This window comes from Nicotiana tabacum, chromosome 20 (genome assembly GCF_000715075.1).
Source record: "Nicotiana tabacum cultivar K326 chromosome 20, ASM71507v2, whole genome shotgun sequence".
In the NCBI taxonomy this organism is placed as follows: Eukaryota; Viridiplantae; Streptophyta; class Magnoliopsida; order Solanales; family Solanaceae; genus Nicotiana; species Nicotiana tabacum.
Genome location: NC_134099.1, coordinates 95,927,230 through 95,948,018, shown reverse-complemented (window position 1 = coordinate 95,948,018; position 20,789 = coordinate 95,927,230). Strand labels below are relative to the sequence as shown.

The following is a 20,789-nucleotide window of genomic DNA, read 5'->3' as shown; positions in this document are numbered from 1 at the left end:
ATATATAACAGTAAATCTTGTTATATACGATGAAGACATAAAACCGTTAGACAATTACTCTCTAGAGGAATTATCACGATTGACTATGTAAAGTCAAGTGATAATGTGTCGGATCCACTTACAAAAGGCCTAACTAGAGAGGTAGTTGAGAAATCATCAAGGGGAATGAGACTGTGGCCGAGAACAAGTCATAGTGGCGGTAACTCTACCTAGAAGACTGGAGATCCCAAGATCTAGGTTCAAGGAGATCAAACAAAGTCACTAATGACGGTTCAACATTGTCAACTAAACTTTTGGTAAGACAATGTTCAGTACCAAGGATAAAACATTAAGGCTTTTTAATGATTTCTAAATTTGATATGGGTTATATCAAATAGAGTATTGTCACGACCCAAAATCCCAACCCGGTCGTGATGGCGCCTCTCGTGAGGACAAGGCCATCCAATCAACAAAACAGTACATCTCTTTATAATTACTTAGCAGGAATAAGTCTAAATCATGGGCAATATAATCTTAAATGCGAAATAAACGTGATAGAACAAGGAAAACCATCTCAAATCAGCCCGAAATCGGGGTGTCACAAGTCATGAGCTACTACAGAGTTTACTAATATTTTACAAAGTCTGGAATTATCATAAATAACAAAGATAAGGGAGAAAACGGGGCTGCGGACGTCAACAACTACCTCGTTACTCCTAGTCACCGCCTGGCCTGGAAAGAATCAGCGCTCAGGAGCGAACTCAGCTCTGCCTGTATCTGCACACATGGTGCAGGGAGTAATGTGAGTACTCCGACCCAGTGAGTAATAAAAATAAATAACGACTGAAAACATGAAATCTCATAACGGCACAATATAGCGCTATCCCAAGAAGTAAAATCAGTTATACAGTAAAACAGTGAGTATCAGATAATTCTTCTTTTAAAACAGTAAAGACAAATAATTTCCACAGTAAGGATAAATCAAAAGCTTGCCCCTCGGGCTCAATATGTAAATCTCAGTATAGTATCAGCCCCTCGGGCTCACTCCCAACTCACCAGCACACAACATCAGCCCCTCGGGCTCACTCCCAACTCACCACACACAAGCAATGGCCTCTCGGGCCCACTCCCAACTCACCTCACACAAGCAACGGCCTCTCGGGCCCACTCCCAACTCACCTGGGTACCCTGCGCTCACTAGGGGTGTGTACAGACTCCGGAGGGGCTCCTATATCCCAAGCGCAATATCAATAGGCCTGAAAGCCTTCACACATCACACTCGAGGCCTGAAAGCCTCCTCACATCACTCAACATATCCTCACGTATGGCCCTCAGCCTCAATTAGTCCAGAAAATAATCATAAGCCTCTTGGGCATCAGTAAAACAATAGTGCTCAACTCAACAACATTATAAATATCATTAAATCTCGAGTTAAGTATAAATGTAGCTGAGTTCACAAAATAATATAATTCAATTGGACTGAGTTCAAATAATATTTCAATTCTCGAGGAAAATAGTGATGTAAATTCACAAAAGATTTTAGATAATTGGCACGAAGCCCAAATATGGCAATAAGCCCCAATCATAGTGAAAAACAATAAATCTTTATCAATTACGCGGTAAAAATATCAACTGGGATGGACCAAGTCACAATCCCCAATAGTAAATGACCCCGCGCTCGTCATACAACGCGTGTCTCATCTCAACATAGCAGTATGTTGTGCAATCCGGGGTTTCAAACCCTCAGTGCATCATTTAAAATCATTACTCACCTCGAACTGGTGAAATCTATAGCTTGCGACGCCTTTGCCCCTCAAATCGGCCTCCACGCGCGTCGAATCTAACCAAAATCAGAGCGAATACATCACAATATGCTAAGGGAACAATACCCAATCGAAAATACTCGAAAAACGCTAAAAATCACGAAGTTGGCAAAACCCGAGCCCCGGGCTCACTTCTCAAAAAATTACGAAAGTCACATCACCGGATTCCTCGTCTCGCCACGAGTCCGTACATATAAAATTTACCAAAATCGGAGTTCAAATGACCCCTCAAATCTTCAAATCTTATTTTCAAATCCCTAGGTCCAAAATTCCCAATTTACACCTCAAAAACATGTAATCTAGTCAGATTATTCGATGATAATTCAATATTATGGAGTAGAAATAATCACAAGTGACTTACCTCAAGATTTCTCATGATTTCTTGCTCAAAAATCGCCCCAAACCGTGTTATTTCGCAAGAAAATAGGTAAAAAAAAAAACGAGTAGAAATGCAGCAGCTTTTAATAAGCAAATCTGGTCGCTAAAGACCCAAATCTGGTCGCTAAAGGTGCTAATCTGGTCGCTAAAAGTGCCACACCAGACCTGATGCACCAGCACTCTTTAATTTCACTAAAAAGGCTCTAACTCCTTCATACGAACTCGGAATTAGACGATTCTTGTTCTTATGAGTCACAAATAATAATACGAACACAACCCTTCAATCGAAATTCATTTGCCCAGCTCATTTGCCTAGTGCGATATCCATTTCGCTCGTTAAACAATTACTCATGTTTCGCGTCAAAAACCCAATCGCGACTTGATGAAATTAGACCAAAATTTTTAGATCAGTCCTATAATTCATTATCAAAATTCCGGAAGTCTCGAATCAAATTTAGATCTCTAGAACTAAAAATGAACCTTTAGATCATTACATTTATGCTCAAAACGACAAAAATCTTCCAAAAACTCTTCCAAAATTTGTCCGAGCCTCATGGGATCCCAACAAAGTATACTAACAAGTCCCATAATATGACACAAACTTAGTTGTTTCTTCGAATCACCAAAAAACAACGCAAAAATACTAAATTCACCTCGGATTCAAGCCTATGAACTTTGAAACTTCTAATTTTCACATCCGGTGTCGAAACACGTCAAAACTAGTCCGGATGATCTCAAATTTTGCATACAAGTCCAAAATGACATAACGAAGCTACATCAACTCTCAGAATTCCATTCCGAGCCTCGAATCAAAATCTTATCTATCAACCGGAATTCGCCAAAATACTAACTTTGCCGATTCAAGCTTAATTCTACACCGGTCATGACAAAAATATTCCGGACACACTCCTAAGTCCCAAATCACCTAACAAAGTTATCCGAACCATAAAATTCGCATTTCGAGCACTCTAACACATAAGTCAATATCCGGTTGACTTTTCCAACTTAAGCTTCCTTAAAAGAGACTAAGTGTCTCAAACCTTACCGAAATCATTCAGGAATGACTTCAAATTTTGCACACAAGTCACATTCGAGATTAAGGACTTGCCCCAACTTTCAGAATCGCATTCCGACCCCGATATCAAAATTTCCACTTCCGGTCGAATTTTCTCAAAAACCTTCAAATTTCTATATTTAGCCAAACGGCTCCAAAATGACCTACGGACCTCCGAATTCACTTCCGATCACGCTCCTAAATCCAGAATCACCATACGGAGCTACTCCCAGTCTCAGAATTCCAAACGGACATCCATTACACTGAAATGCATTTTAAGCCAAACTGATGCAATTTCTTCTAAAATGTTATCTTCCACAATAGGTGCCAAAACGCTCCCGAGTTATCCAAAACCCGATCCGGGCATACGCCCAAGTCCGAAATCATCATACGAACCTGCTGGAACCTTCGGATCCCAATTCCGAGGTCGTTTACTTAAAATTCCAATCCTAGTTCATTTCTTCAATTTTAAGCTTTCAAAATGAGAATTTCCATTTAGATTTGACTCCAAACTTCCTGGATTTTAATTCTGACCATACACACAAGTCAATATACCTGAGATGAAGCTGCTCATGGCCTCAAACTGCTGAATGACGTGCCGGAGCTCAAAACAACTGATCGGGTCGTTACAATCTCCCCCACTTAAACATACGTTCGTCCTCGAATGTGCTGAGAACTACACTGAAGTAGTCTGAAATCACTTGTTTAACACTTCTTGCACCTTCCCGTGCTACCACTACTCAGTTGATCACATTAGCTCGATAACTCTGTAGATATACTCCCTTATTCAAGCAAATAAGCCATTAGGTCCAATTCCAACATCCTGAATTTCCTGCCAAGCATGTTTCCATCATACGACCACCATATCAATCTCCACACGCTGTACCCAAACATGGCTGCATAACTTTGCTGAATTCACACTTTGCATCACTTTACTCATAGGACCACAATAACATTCTTTAAACATAATAGTCGAAATTCCACAAATCTGATGCTCCAATTGCATCTCATGACCTACATAGGTCTTGCTCTAGTTTTTACAACACCGATACGACTGAAGAGATGTGCCGAAATTCATAATCAACAGTTGAATCAACAATTCATTGGATCTATACTCCTGACAAGTTCCATTACCTTGTCTCAAACCAAAGAATGATCTTTGCTCTATAATATACTTCATATAATCAGTTTGCACTGACCCCAAATCTAGTAACCTCGTCTCACCCAGTACGAACTGCTCAGGCAATAAGTCACCTTGGACATAATCAAAAATCCCACAAGACGCCACAATGTGCCAGTGGGCTACCAATTCGAACGCGATACAAAAGGAAGGCGAACTCTGGGAGGAACTACTCAACTCACGCACTAACATGGACTTCCTCAGAAAACAGGGAAATAGAACACATAAAAGCAAATATGGGCACTGAACTGAACATCACACTGTTGCGGCGCGCAACCCGATCCAAACAACATACCCTTGGCGGCGTGCCACCCGATCTACATATAGAACTCACATAAGGAGATACACGTCGAGCTGAATAACTCACCATATCCAAATACCGAATATCGGTCATAAACACACTATGGTGCATAATACCATTCCCAAGGAAACATATAGCGTTATAGGCTACAACTCAAGCACAACTGAGGTGCGATACATGATCTAAGTCTCAAGAGCCATCCTGCTCATATAACATCACCGCTGAGCGGAACCTCAACACATAAGGAATTTACCAAGCCGTCTCACAACTCATACATCGCAATATATCTTTACATGAATTATCTGACCACGAAATAAGACCGCGACTATCCTTCCATAAAGAGCGCATTGCTGAAATAAACACAACTGGCCTGACGTAAGGCTCACTTCCACATTTAAATCTATCCCCCGACCTCAAGTCGATCCTGATCGTGCCAAGCTAGGCCAATAATATTTCACAGGTCTATAACCCAATAAGCAGAGTGCCCTCTAGGCATAAATTCTCAAATGGATGTTATTACCAAAATCCTCATACTTGGTTTAAATTTCTAATTAATCAAGTGACTACATGTCACACTTATACAATCTTCCTGTGGGACAAGCTCCCACCATCTTCCGAAATAATTAACGGGTTCGCATATTCAAACCACTGGCTGTACTAACGCTGAAAAGTGATCAAGAATCCCTAACCATGATGCAAAGCCTTTCTCACAGAACACCGGTCTCAGGTGATACTGACATCAATACCCATCTTACTCAAAACACTAGAACTCCTTTCCTGCTCATCCGAGCTTGTGACATCACAGTCATTGACCAAACTGCGACCTTGGTCCTTACTTCAAATTCCATACCACTAACTGCACCTCACGTGCCGATATACGATAGACATGATTTCCATCACAACTCTGGAACCGCCGATAGGCTAATATTTCATCACATAAGACTTTCCATTTAACTTACTTCGGGAGAACAATAGCAACATACAGGTGAATTCTCATAACCGTCGAATATGCCAATATCTAAGTAGTGGTCCAAGCCACCATAACCCTTCCGGGATTTGCCTCCACATAACAAGCCATAACAGAAGAATGCTTCTGAACAAAATCAATTACGGTGGCCGACAAGCCTCACACGTACCGCTACAAATCACTTGCATAACTTGCTCATGCTGAAGGAACTGATCACTGACACCAATATGCCAATTCAACTATGGCTAATCAACCTACCTCCTTCCAATTTACCCTTAATTGCCTTGGAAATAATACTTCTCCATTCAACACATAACATACTCCATCTGCACTCCTCCGGAGTGACCTTGAATCACGAGACCATGCTGTCTCAAATCCCACGAACCATTTCATATCTCCCAAATGCTACACCGCAAGTCAAAATATTATAGAACATTTTGGGCACCTTCTCATAAGCTGCTACAAAGCTTGATTCTTATCTGTATCTATAATGTCGACATCATTAGGCACCACACTTTGCCCTTTGAATTCATGAGGACCGTTACTGAGAGCCACCCGCTCCGACTTGGCCCCGAATGCAACCACTCCACTGAATTTTATAACATATGAATACCCTCTCTATGAAGCACCCAGCGGGATCACTTCCCTCGAAGCCTGCACCTATACGAGGCATAAATCATGAATCTTCCCTCAAGTCTGAACATGAGCCAATAAGGCTAACCATAACATGCATTCAACAATTCATTTACTCAAATTACCACTCATGGTCCTTTTCCGTAGCCGCAATAACCCATCAATACACTAATAACCAGAATTCACGCAGGTAATTAACCATGCAACCTAATCGTAAGCTGTGGGACTCTCCCACTTAGCTCAAAGCCACTATTACACGACTTTTGAATACATTAGAACCATTCTCTCAAGTCATTTACTCTTATTCAAAATGCAATTCACCTGATCCAAGGAACATAACCACACGTGCCTCATTAGCACTTTAACACCGCAGGGTATGACCTCATTCCAGTACAACCAAACATCTTCCTGCTCCATGCACTGAGCATTCTTTACCAACGACAGCTTAAGACATACTGTGATTCTCACACATCTATAAAGCACTATGTAGCCTTTGTCCAAGTTTTCCCTCACTCGTGCCATCTTCGGACCAATTTTAGTAACCAGAGCTGATTCGCCAGCATGCCTCGAACCGGAACCAACATAGCACATGACCGCACAATTATCTAATCAATAGCAAACTCCCCAACTTGGCTCGAAGCCATAGATCACAACACATATACACTATTGCTGCCGTAATACCATGGTGAGATTAAACTCACTCATTCATTCACTCACACAATAGTTAATCCCACTATTAGGCGACAATTTTTTTCTTTTTTTTACTAAGTCCCCAATTTTTCAAAAATTTCGGCAGAGTTTCTTTTGTAATTGGGCCTATCCACCTGCCAGAGAATCACCAAAACCATCCTAACAACACATCCACAACTTGACAAAGCATCACAATGAAAAATCAAACACTTAATAGTCCACCTATCAACCAACAGGTCTCCATCGTCACTTCCAAGTCATATAGATGCATCTCGCAGTTGTAACATACTCATCACGTAGCTATCCATCTATCATTCCCACTAATAGGGACAATACCGAACATATAAGTTCAAAACACTTGCTCACATAATCAGCACCCCGGTGCTCAAGCCATAGGCAATGATCCGGCCTCAAGTCCTCCCGACTGGCCTAACATCAAACTCACAGAGATTACACCTCGCCCATCGATCGGGGAATTACAAGCCATCAAGGCACATCTAATACTGAGCATTCGTTCGCGCATACGAATATGTGGAAGGAACTGTAAAAGTTACTTTTTCAAGCTGAATCAAGGAGGCACGATTAAGAATTCAAGAATATGAAGTTTTTCCTAAAGGTTCTGCAGCCTCCCGAGGATAAGTACAGACGTCTCCGTACCGATCCGCGAGACTCTACTAAACCAGCTCATGACTCGCGAGACCTAGTAACCTAGGCTCTGATACCAACTTGTCACGACCCAAAATCCCAACCCGGTCGTGATGGCGCCTCTCGTGAGGACAAGGCCAGCCAATCAACAAAACAGTACATCTCCTTATAATTACTTAGCAGGAATAAGTCTAAATCATGGGCAATATAATCTTAAATGCAAAATAAACGTGATAGAACAAGGAAAACCATCCCAACTCAGCCCGAAATCGGGGTGTCACAAGTCATGAGCTACTACAGAGTTTACTAATATTTTACAAAGTCTGGAGTTATCATAAATAACCAAGATAAGGGAGAAAATGGGGCTGCGGACGTCAACAACTACCTCGTTACTCCTAGTCACCGCCTGACCTGGAAAGAATCAGCGCTCAGGAGCGAACTCAGCTCTGCCAGTATCTGCACACATGGTGCAAGGAGTAATGTGAGTACTCCGACCCAGTGAGTAATAAAAATAAATAGAGACTGAAAATATGAAATCTCATAACGGCACAATATAGCGCTATCCCAAGCAGTAAAATCAGTTATACAATAAAACAGTGAGTATCAGATAATTCTTCTTTTAAAACAGTAAAGACAAATAATTTCTACAGTAAGGATAAATCAAAAGCTTTCCCCTCGGGCTCAATATGTAAATCTCAGTATAGTATCAGCCCCTCGGGCTCACTCCCAACTCACCAGCACACAACATCAGCCCCTCGGGCTCACTCCCAACTCACCACACACAAGCGACAGCCTCTCGGGCCCACTCCCAACTCACCTGGGTACCCTGCGCTCACTGGGAGTGTGTACAGACTCCGGAGGGGCTCCTACAGCCCAAGCGCAATATCAATAGGCCTGAAAGCCTTCACACATCACACTCGAGGCCTGAAAGCCTCCTCACATAACACTCGAGTCCTGAAAGCCTCCTCACATCACTCAACATATCCTCACGTATGGCCCTCGACCTCAATCAGTCCAGAAAATAATCATAAGCCTCTTGGGCATTAGTAAAACAATAGTGCTCAGCTCAACAACATTATAAATATCATTAAATCTCGAGTTGAGTATAAATGTAGCTGAGTTCACAAAATAATAAAATTCAATTGGACTGAGTTCAAATAATATTTCAATTCGTGAGGAAAATAGTGATGTAAATTCACAAAAGATTTCAGATAATTGGCACAAAGCCCAAATATGGCAATAAGCCCCAATCATAGTGAAAAACAATAAATCTTTATCAATTACGCGGTAAAAATATCAACTGGGATGGACCAAGTCACAATCCCCAATAGTAAATGACCCCGCGCTCGTCATACAACGCGTGTCTCATCTCAACATAGCAGTATGTTGTTCAATCCAGGGTTTCAAACTCTCAGTGCATCATTTAAAATCATTACTCACCTCGAACCGGTGAAATCTATAGCTTGCGACGCCTTTGCCCCTCAAATCGGCCTCCACGCGCGTCGAATCTAACCAAAATCAGAGCGAATACATCACAATATACTAAGGGAACAATACCCAATCGAAAATACTCGAAAAATGCTAAAAATCACGAAGTTGGCAAAACCCGAGCCCCGAGCTCACTTCTCAAAAAATTACAAAAGTTACATCACCGGATTCCTCATCTCGCCACGAGTCCGTACATATAAAATTTACCAAAATCGGAGTTCAAATGATCCCTCAAATCTTCAAATCTTATTTTCAAATCCCTAGGTCCAAAATTCCCAATTTACACCTCAAAAACATATAATCTAGTCGGATTATTCGATGATAATTCAATATTATGGAGTAGAAATAATCACAAGTGACTTACCTCAAGATTTCTCATGATTTCTTGCTCAAAAATCGCCCCAAACCGTGTTATTTCGCAAGAAAATAGGTAAACAAAAATGAGCAGAAATGCAGCAGCTTTTAATAAGCAAATATGGTCGCTAAAGACCCAAATCTGGTCGCTAAAGCTGCTAATCTGGTCGCTAAAAGTGCCACACCAGACCTGATGCACCAGCACTCTATAATTTTACTAAAAAGGCTCTAACTCCTTCATACAAACTCGGAATTAGACGATTCTTGTTCCTATGAGTCACAAATAATAATATGAACACAACCCTCAATCGAAACTCAATTCAGAGCTCATTTGCCCAGTGCGATATCCATTTCGCTCGTTAAACAATTACTCATGTTTCGCGTCAAAAACCCAATCACGACTTGATGAAATTAGACCAAAATTTTCAGATCAGTCCTATAATTCATTATCAAAATTCCGGAAGTCTCGACTCAAATTTGGATCTCTAGAACTAAAAATGAACCTTTAGATCATTACATTTATGCTCAAAACGGCAAAAATCTTCCAAAAACTCTTCCAAAATTTGTCCGAGCCTCATGGGATCCCAACAAAGTATACTAACAAGTCCCATAATATGACACAAACTTAGTTGTTTCTTCGAATCACCAAAAAACAACGCAAAAATACTAAATTCACCTCGGATTCAAGCCTATGAACTTTGAAACTTCTAATTTTCACATCCGGTGTCGAAACACGTCAAAACTAGTCCGAATGATCTCAAAATTTGCAGACAAGTCCAAAATGACATAACGAAGCTACAGAAACTCTCGGAATTCCATTCCAAGCCTCGAATCAAAATCTTACCTATCAACCGGAATTCGCCAAAATACTAACTTTGCCGATTCAAGCTTAATTCTACACCGGTCATCACAAAAATATTCCGGATACACTCCTAAGTCCCAAAGCACCTAACAAAGTTATCTAAACCATAAAATTCGCATTTCGAGCGCTCTAACACATAAGTCAATATCCGGTTGACTTTTCCAACTTAAGCTTCCTTAAAAGAGACTAAGTGTCTCAAACCTTACCAAAATCATTCAGGAATGACTTCAAATTTTGCACACAAGTCACATTCGACATTACAGACTTGCCCCAACTTTCGGAATCGCATTCCGACCCCGATATCAAAATTTCCACTTCCGGTCGAATTTTCTCAAAAACCTTCAAATTTCTATAGTTAGCCAAATGGCTCCAAAATGACCTACGGACCTCCGAATTCACTTCCGATCGCGCTCCCAAATCCAGAATCACCATACGGAGCTACTCCCAGTCTCGGAATTCCAAACGGACATCAATAACACTGAAATGCATTTTAAGCCAAACTGATGCAATTTCTTCTAAAATGCTATCTTCCACAATAGGCGCCAAAACGCTCCCGAGTTATCCAAAACCCGATCAGGGCATACGCCCAAGTCCGAAATCATCATACGAACCTTCTGGAGCCTTCGGATCCTACTTCCGAGGTCGTTTACTCAAAATTCCAATCCTAGTTCATTTCTTCAATTTTAAGCTTTCAAAATGAGAATTTCCATTTAGATTTGACTCCAAACTTCCTGAATTTTAATTCTGACCATACACACAAGTCAATATACCTCAGATGAAGCTGCTCATGGCCTCAAACTGCTAAATGACGCGCTGGAGCTCAAAACGACCGATCGGGTCGTTACATGTATCTACATGATGACACGTTTAGGAATCACCTATGTAAGTGTGAAGTGTTAGCCGCTTCAAGGAGAATTTTGTAAGGCCAATTCTCTATGCACTTATGAAACCAGGCGGTGTTCGTGGCTGAAACAAACACAACAATGAGAACCAAAGTCGGTTAAGGGTTGGTTGTGTGACTTATGGTTGTCTAGGTATACATCAAAGTTCGACGGTTCAAAGATATCAAATCTACCGATTGATCGAGTATATCCGACATAAGTTCACTACGGAAAGTTCAAAGGGAAACCTACTTATCCAGATGCAATTAATTCTTACTTGCGAATCACACAATTTTCATGCATATTTCCGTGATATAGCCATTCCCCATTCATGTGGGGGATTGTTGGGTTTTATGTATTTAATTATATTAAATAGTTAAAAGAGGGTGAATGTGAAATTGAGGGAAATGAAATTTTTGAGTGAAATTTTAAGTTTCCCCCCCTTTCCCCCCTTGGCAAAGGGACATTATCCCATATTGGAAGATGAAGAGATTTTTATGGGTATATAAGCAATTGCTATTTTTCTAACTCTTAAAGAGTTGAGAAGAAGGCAAGCCTCGCGCCTCGTCGCTCGCTCGCTCGCTTGGCTTCGGCTTCGGCTTCGGATTCAGATTCGGTCAAATGATTGATTGATTAATTTTTTGGACCAAATTTACTTGTTAATAGTAAAATATTAACAGAAATATTATTAAATATTTATTTTAATAACAGAATATTAAATTTCCCTCTTTATTGTTGAGTAAGTAACCATTTATGTAATGACATTTATGCTGAGGCCGTTTTGCATAAACAGCCACTCTGAAGAGTTGCACCTCTTCAGATTTCAGCCCAACTTTGGCTATAAATACAAGGCTATTCTGAGAATTTTCATACGATTTTCTGAGTTTCTCCTCCTCCTTCTACACAGTTTAAACATCAAACAAAGCAACAGTAAGTGTGATTTGCTACCGAACTTTGTGTTCGCTGAAATACTGGGGTTTGAAGTACCACTATACCAGTGTGTAATTCGTTCTATCCTGGGAGGAAATAATCCATAACCTTGGGTACTAGGAGGGGATTAAATTCCTTAAGGAAACACTGTAAATTCAGTGGGCTCGAATTGGTTTTCTGTTATTTCGTAGTTCATTCCTGTTTATGTTCATTTATGTTTATGTTCATTTATATTTCTAGAATTATTTTACAAATACAGTTTAATAACAAATATTTAGGCAAAGTTGTTTAATTAGAATTAGGAAAAAATTTTCAAGGGAAAGAGATAAAATTTACTCAAGTATTCTTTTGCATAGTTAACAAATTATAGGAAGATGGAATATGAGCAATAATGTTCAGAAAGTCAATAGAACTCGAAATCATTTTTTATTCCAGTTTGAATATGTCATGTTGACTGCGGAAATTGATATTATTGATTTATTTTATTTTGGAAGGTTCCAAATTTTTCAACATCGCTCTATTACTTTTTGTCTGATTTACTAATTTTGTTTTGTCATAATTTTCCAACCACAACTTAATATGTTCTTTCACTATCATTAATATAATTAACTTAATATCTTAAATTGCGCGATCAGTGAACATAGCCTTATAAGAAGGGATGATTGACATAGTGCTAATTTGACTTCCACACTATATTAATGATAGTAGAATTTATTAAAATAGTAGTTGAAAAAAATAGGGCAATAGAGAAAGCATCATATATATAGTTTAATGATTTTGAAAAATTTCTGAAGTTGCAAAAATTAAATACAAATAAACTAATATGAAATATTATGAGATTCTAAAATAAAAACAGTGTACTATATCATGAATTTAAAAGAGCATATGAAAAATTATAAAGGTGGAAACTTCCCTGAAAACTCTCATTTTATAGATCTAAATGCCATGTGGCGGCTATGACTTACACCATGTTACATCCCAGGATCCAAACGAGTACCTTTATTTTTAATGTTAATTAATTGTAAAATCTGTTTGTCCTTTTTCTGTTATTGCTGTGCATTGCTCTTAGAAAATATTCACATATATACAGACACTTAATATATATACTCTTGACTCTGCTCTTTGTATGTGTCTGAGGGAGAAACCAGCTAGTTATAACTGAAGTATATATATTGTTGTATTTTTAAAAGAAGTTGCATGACATATTCGTGATAGAATAGCTGAAAATCCCACCATTCTGTTTTCTTCTCCCCAGGTACTGTTTTCTTCTCCCCAGGTACGACATGAATTAACTAATATTCACTGTCTTTGATTCAATATATAGTTAAACACCTCTAAAAAATGCATATATGGTGTGTGCTTATTGTCTGTATTCACTGTCTTAAAATCTTGAATCTGCCTATGAGTATTGCAGTTGATGGATCTATTGATTGTTTGCTCTTTGTCTCTTTGAATGTGTTGATTTATGTGAGTAATTCTCATGTTGGGTAATTGGTTTTGGCTTCAAACAGATAGTAATAAAAGGCAAAAGCTAGATTTGGGATATATAAATGTTCTTATCTGGAGCCTGTTAGTTTTCTAGTGCCAAATTGGTTACCATATTGTATTTTATTGGAAAGGTCACAAAATTACCATTTTGTTGTAGGTAGACCATGGAGTGAAAACGACCACAAGCTTTCTGTGTATCAGAAAGCTTTAGCTGGTCTACCATCTAACTTTACTAATCTGACCTTGTGACATAGGTGAAAGGCAGGCTGATTGTTTTTGCCTTAAATCACCAATTGGAGAGAAAAATATCTGTGCCTATAAAGAGGAAGCTAGTCATTAATGTTGCAGCAATTTGTACAATTTGTTAATCAAAAGTAGTTTCAGATTCCTATGTTAGTGGTTGATTTCATGGCTCGAATCCATGACCTATAGGCCACACATAGACAACTTTACTGTTGCTCGCTTGAAAATGAAATGCCAATTCTTTTAGCCCTACTTATGCCATGGTAATTTAAAGCATCATTTGTATGGAATTTCAGTTATGAAATGTATTTGCAGATGGGAAATCTTATGACTGTCAAATAGAATTGAGTTTCAGCAGCACTATGTTTCTTTACTTCCAAGTAAAACCTGTTCCCTTTGTCTAGTTTTATGGAGTTTTATCTATGAAAATGTATTTGTTGATGCATGGGAATTTCAATCTTAATAGTAGTCGATTGGTTAAAAGTCCTCACCTTGTTCATATGGGTTCTGCTGTACAGTTCTATCTCAAGTATTAGACATCAGTAGCAGTAGTATTTATCATGTTTCGTCGCAAGAACCATTCCCATACTGATCATGAGGGGGAGGATCGACAGCACAAGGTAAAAAGTTTTATATTTGTATCTCAAGCTTCCTGTATCTGAGTGTTTCTTCAGTAAAACTTTTCTCTCAGAGTTCAATTAGATCATAGTTGGTTCTGGAAAATTTTGTACTCTTGACTTGTGCATTTAACTAGTTCTTTTTTTAATTTATAAATTCGTAGTTATGCTTAATGGGAAGATTCTCAAAGGATGATACTGTGAATGTACTCTAACTTTCAAATCATAGCCTGCTTTTTACTTGTTCTAATCAGATTATATATATGAGTGAGAGGCTGCCATTTTTATCTCAGGTTAAGGAGCTTAGGACTTCCTTGGAGCCGCTATCAGGGCGCAGCTTACAGTACTGCAGCGATGCATGTTTAAGGAGATATTTGGAAGCACGAAACTGGAATGTGGATAAATCAAAGAAGATGTTGGAAGAGTCCCTAAAATGGAGGTCAACTTTTAAGCCTGAGGAAATCCACTGGGTAAGAAAAGAGATAAATTTGTATGTTGTGGTTATCTTCTTGTCGATGAGAAACATATGTGGTCATCAGTGACGAATGGAAGAAAACAGAACTGCATGATAAACCATTTGTTGTGATTTTGCATACATGAAAGATTTGACATTTTTGTGATTGTCTCCTTTATTTCTATTTACCAACGGTTTATTTGTCATAGTTAATCGTGTTGGTTGAAAGGGAGCCTTGGAGCAACGGCCAAGTTGCTTCCGTGTGACCTATAAGTCACAAGTTCAACCGTGGAATCAGCCACTGATGCTTGCACTAGTGTAGGCTGTGTACATCATATCCCTTAGGGTGCGGCCTTTCCTCTAGATCCTGCATGAATGCGGGATGCTTTGTGCATCGGACTGCCATTTTCTTAGTTAATCGTGTTGGCAATAGATGGTTATTGAGTATGTATACAGTATTTTGAGTGTTCTGCCTTTCCATCTGTAGATTTTTGTCTCTGAACTGCTGGTACTTTTGTATTTACTGACCATATAATGCTATTGCAATCTGTTAGAATGAAGTTGCAATTGAAGGTGAGACAGGGAAAGCTTTCAGAGCAAATTTCCATGACCGCGATGGGAGAACTGTTCTTATCTTGAGACCAGGAATGCAGGTGATGTAAAAGCAAGTTGAAGTGTTCAAACTCTGTCTTATTGTAACTGCTGAGATATTCTTGAATCAGAGTTTTATAGTTCTTGATTATATTTCAGAATACGACATCAATAGACAACCAGATGAAGCATTTGGTGTATCTGATAGAGAATGCCATTCTTAATCTTCCAGAAGGTCAAGAGCAAATGGCTTGGTTAATAGATTTCACAGGATGGTCTCTAACCAATAATGTTCCCATCAAATCTGCTCGTGAGACGGTCAATATTTTGCAAAACCACTACCCTGAAAGACTTGCTATAGCATTTCTGTACAACCCTCCGCGAATTTTTGAAGCATTTTGGAAGGTTTGATCTGAATCTTTTCTTTTTCTTTCACCCCTTACCTGTTACTTGATCAAACCAAAAACCATGCAGAACTTTCAATTCTTCAAATTAATCAGTTATTTCAAGTGTTCTGACATTGCAGATTGTATAATGTTTACTGTTTTAAAAGGCCAAAGCTGACAATGTAGATACCAGTATATATCATTGACAGCCTAAGACAGCATTTTCCACTTGAGAAAAATACTAACTTCATTACTTCTTATAGGAAGTAGAGATGTGACTCAATAAATGATCTTACCTTTTATTAATGCTGATCTTTTTTTTTCTTGTTCCAGATAGTCAAATATTTTCTGGATACCAAAACATTTCAGAAGGTCAAATTTGTTTATCCAAAGAACAAGGATAGTGTGGAACTAATGAAGTCATACTTTGACATGGATAATTTACCAACTGAGTTTGGAGGAAAAGCAACTTTAAACTATGATCATGAGGAGTTCTCAAGGAAAATGGTTCAAGATGATATGAAAGCTGCCAAGTTTTGGAGTCTTGACAAGCTCCACCCTGAAACTAATGGCTACTATGCAGCAGAGGTTGCTGCAAATCCTGAATGTATTGCTCCACCAGCCATAGCTACTTAGATGTTTTGCTAGAGTACCAGCTTATTGTTCTATGTCTAACTTGATTTAAAAATATGTCAAGAAATGTAAGATCTTAAAAAATGCACTTCCAGATTATGCTATACAAGTTAGGTGATTTTGTTCCCTTTTGTTTAAGTCGTGATCTATCGAATTACCTAGTACCTGCGCTAGTGGGAGGTACCACGTACTCGATGAATTAGTCGAGGTATACACAACCTGAACAACTACCTTCATAAAATAAAAAATGAAAGAATAAGAAATAAATAAATATACAAATAACAGAGCAAAGGAAAGAAGGGGGGAATGAAGAATGTCTGCTTCGAGATTTACTTCTTGGTTTAACTCAATAGCAGCAGGAAGCCTTTCAACCCAACCTGTTGTTAGGACCGAAAAAAATCAGGTGTCATGCGGAAGCTAGCAAAACAAATCTTCAACGACGATAAATCCAACAACAAAAGAGAAATATACCAAAAGAGACACAAACATTTAACGTGGTTCGGCCAATTAACCTACATCCACATATGGAGATGAGCAATCCACTATAATAAAAGAGAGTACAAAATATAAAGAGAACAACTTCACGAAGAGACAAACACAAGTGACACACTAACACTTGTCCCGTAAAGTTTTCCCCCTAAACAAGACTCTCAAGCCCCCTATGGCTACACTGTGGATGCTACTGAATGAGAATGATGGATCTTCAATTTATAGAACTTTAAACATTTTCCTACAAGAAAAGAGACTAGCCAAATATGAGAGATTTGTAATTTCCTTCTACAAGAAGGAAAACCCAATTATGGTAAATATGTTGTCCTTTCTTTCATGAGATAGGAAAACCAATTATGGTAAGAAAATTTGGACAAACATCTAGCAATTCTCCCCCTTGGCCTGAATTTTCTGACAAAATAAACTTGATCCACCTTTTTCACATAATCTTCAATAAGTCGCATCTCCAAATATCCACCACAAAGTTTGTCTTAACGTGCGTAGCATACCGGTCAAATTTCTCAAACAAAAATAATGATTAGCGTCAAATAGGTTGTAGCTAGAACTGAACCTGTCTTAAACCTCGCTCTGATACCATTGTTATGTCGAGAAAGAGGCAAACCCGAAAATAAAGAAAGTAAAGAACTCCAAATTTTAACGTGGAAAACCCTTCAAATCGAAAGTAAAAACCACGAGATCACAAAGATCCAAAAAGTTTCACTATAACAATAAGAGAGTTACAAAAGTTCTCCAAATTGGCTACACAACAAGTGCCAAACATGGAGCAACAATAGCAACAACAAATCAATTGAAGAAAGAGGAGAATCCACAAAAACGAAACTGCTGTTCGAGGTTCGAAATCAGATGCTACAAGACTCCAAAACCGATCTCCATCGTTCCAATCAAACATCAAGATGTTACGAATACTCAGTCTGGGCTTTCTTGTTATGCGCTTTTTCTTCTCTCCTTTTGTAATACCCCGTACATTCAGACTAGGTGTGGATATGTTAAATGGGTATTAATTTGATATTTTAGACATATGAAGTCCTATCGGGATGATTATGGGTGAAAATAGTTATTTCAAAATCAAGATGGAAAAGTGAGGTGCATAAGATTTGACAAAATTGACTAAGTTTGCAGAATGTTCGTATTCCAGTAGGTTTTAGTGAAAATGAGTAAGGAATTTGGGAAAACTCAAAGCATGAAAGTTGTAGGCCTTTGATATATATTTTCAACGATATATTATGGAGCCTGAACAGATCTCTGTGCAAAAAGTTATGCATGTTTTACAGAACAGTATGCGATATGCACGCCGGTAGCGCGCCCTTTGCGCGGCCGCGCTAATTTTGAGGCAGTGTTACTGCCGTTTAGTGGGGGCAGTAGCGCGGGCAAGCCTCCAGATGCACGGGCGCGCTAGTGGGGGGCCGTTTTAAAGCTATATTTCGTCCCCCACAGCCCCAAAACATAAAAACTTGCTTTAGAAATAGGAACTCTAAAAAACCTAACTTCTTAAGGGTCCTTCCACCACCCAAGGTAAGTTCTAATGGTGATTCTAAGTTAATTTCAATATCCCAACATCTTATTAACATGGGTAAACCCTCCATATCATTAGATATTCATTTGGGGCATCATTGTTGAGAGAAGAAACCCTAGAACTCGAATTCAAGAAGATTGAACGTCAAAAAGGTAATGTCTTCACCCTCTAATTGATTCTAGCATTGGATTAATGATTATTGACTCAAGTTCATGAGATATGAGTTGATGGGTTTGATAGAAAAGCATGAATAATTATAGGTTTGGCTTGTTGATTGTTGATTATTGGTTAAGGGTGTTGTTTACCTTATGAGTGATAAAGAATAATGTTGATTATAACTATTTGAGACTTTAGAATTTATCTAGGAGCAAGAGAATATGTTATTGGGTATAGAGACACCATTAATAAGGACTATGAAGCTTTATGCCACCAAGTGTTTGAGAAAATGCCTAAGTGACCAAAACATGAGTATTATTGCTAACACGGAATCCCTTTGACTTGTATTGATATAGATTGAAGTTGAAGGGGGTTGGCGAATGTTGTATTATGCTCAAGAGCAGGAAGTTAAGGTATGTGAGGCCAACTCTCTATGTTTGGGAATATTAATGATTCTCCCTACACTACGTTTCTTTTACGACGTATCAATTGCCTAAAAAATATAGTTAAGCCTAGTTCCTTGAATAGTTGTAGAGCTTCTATTCTCTAGCTTCATAACTCGTTCATGACTTTCATTCTGAACGTTGTGAGCTCAGTGCATATTTAATATAGACTTGGGCTTGATGCCCCCGAGTCTTAGTATAGATTACTTAGTATGCCATAAATAGTTGGAGTTTCAGTGTTCATAATCAGTTCAAGAATACATGTCTCAGTCTAGTCCTATTCGGTATTCCAGTAATGTCTAAGTCTAGTCCTATTCAGTATTCCAGTATTATGTAACTCAATGTGATTCAGTATTTTACTATCATATATTGCAGTATGATTCTCAGTTCCTGATTTTAAATCCCTGAATGTTGAACACTTGTATTTGGGCCTGAGGCTGCAGTTTATGCTTTATGCATCTTTGGGCCCGAGGCCGTAGTTTATGCTTTATGCATCTTGGGGCCTGAGGCCGCAGTTTATGCTTTATGCATTTTGGACCTGAGGTCGCAGTTATGTATACGTATACTTGGGCCCGAGGCCGTAGTTTGTGCACATATATATATATATATATATATATATATATATATATATATATATATATATATATATATATATATATATATATATATATATATATATATATATATATATATTGGGCCTGAAGCCGCAGTTTAATATTCAGATAAACAGGTTGTTCATCATTTCAGAAGAGGGAGTATTCATATCCTTATTTCCTTTCAGTTCAATTATTAGTTACCGTTCAGTTATTAGTTATCATATCAGTTACCAGTTATCAGTTCAGTTATCAGTTATCAGTTCAGTTATCAGTTATCAATCCAGTTATCATTTATTAGTTATCATTTCATGTCAGTTATCAATTATCATTTCAGTTTCAGTTTCAATAGTTATCATTTTAGTTATCATTTATAAATTCTCAGATATCAGCTTAGTTTTAGTTTCAACATTTATAATTCTTTCTTTCAGTTTCCTTACATACTAGTACAATTCAAATGTATTGACGTCCCATTTTGCCCGGGGCCTGCATCTGACAATGCAGGTAATGATTTACAGGTCGACGACGTAGAGCGCTAGGATTCCCGTACCAGCTATTTGGTGATCCCCAGTTCTTTCGGGGCATTGTCATTACTTTACAGCCTTTCAGTATTTATAGATAGTTAGTGTTTTCAGTACTTCAGTAGAGGCTTCATAGACTAGAGTAACAGTTAGATAGAGTCTCAGACTTTTCATATTAAGCTATGTTGGCTACAAATATGTTTCAGAATTGTATTAGTATTTCCGCACTTTGATTTATATCATCCAGACTTTCAGTATATCAGCATATGTTAGTTTATCTTCCACATTTAGTATGTTATGATATCACATGTTGATTCACCCAGCCAGTTGTTTCGCTCGGTCACATGTAGTCAGGCACCGAGTGCCATGTTACATCCAGGCCCAGGTTCGGGGCGTGACAAAGCTTGGTATGAGAGCAATAGGTTCAAAAGTCCTAGGGAGTCTATGAAGCCATGTCTAGTAGAGTTTCCTTTATA

General features: G+C 38.5%; 1 protein-coding gene across 6 annotated transcripts; it reads left to right on the top strand.

The window, feature by feature from the left end:
• The first annotated feature begins 13,106 nt into the window (after positions 1–13,106).
• On the top strand, positions 13,107–16,704 carry LOC107803654 (uncharacterized). 6 transcript variants are annotated; one of them, XM_016627435.2, is made up of 7 exons: positions 13,107–13,420; positions 14,212–14,276; positions 14,415–14,516; positions 14,807–14,983; positions 15,522–15,620; positions 15,700–15,963; positions 16,278–16,704. In XM_016627435.2, exons 3-7 carry the CDS (start codon positions 14,457–14,459, stop codon positions 16,578–16,580), a joined length of 903 nt encoding a protein of 300 aa, XP_016482921.1. In that variant the 5' UTR covers positions 13,107–13,420; positions 14,212–14,276; positions 14,415–14,456; the 3' UTR covers positions 16,581–16,704. The 6 variants fall into 6 exon arrangements, with proteins under 6 accessions (XP_016482921.1, XP_016482909.1, XP_075097063.1 ...); XM_016627423.2 differs by lacking the exon at positions 14,212–14,276 and having other exon boundaries at positions 13,108–13,420; XM_075240962.1 differs by lacking the exon at positions 14,212–14,276 and having other exon boundaries at positions 13,112–13,441; positions 15,718–15,963.
• Positions 16,705–20,789: the final 4,085 nt, after the last annotated feature.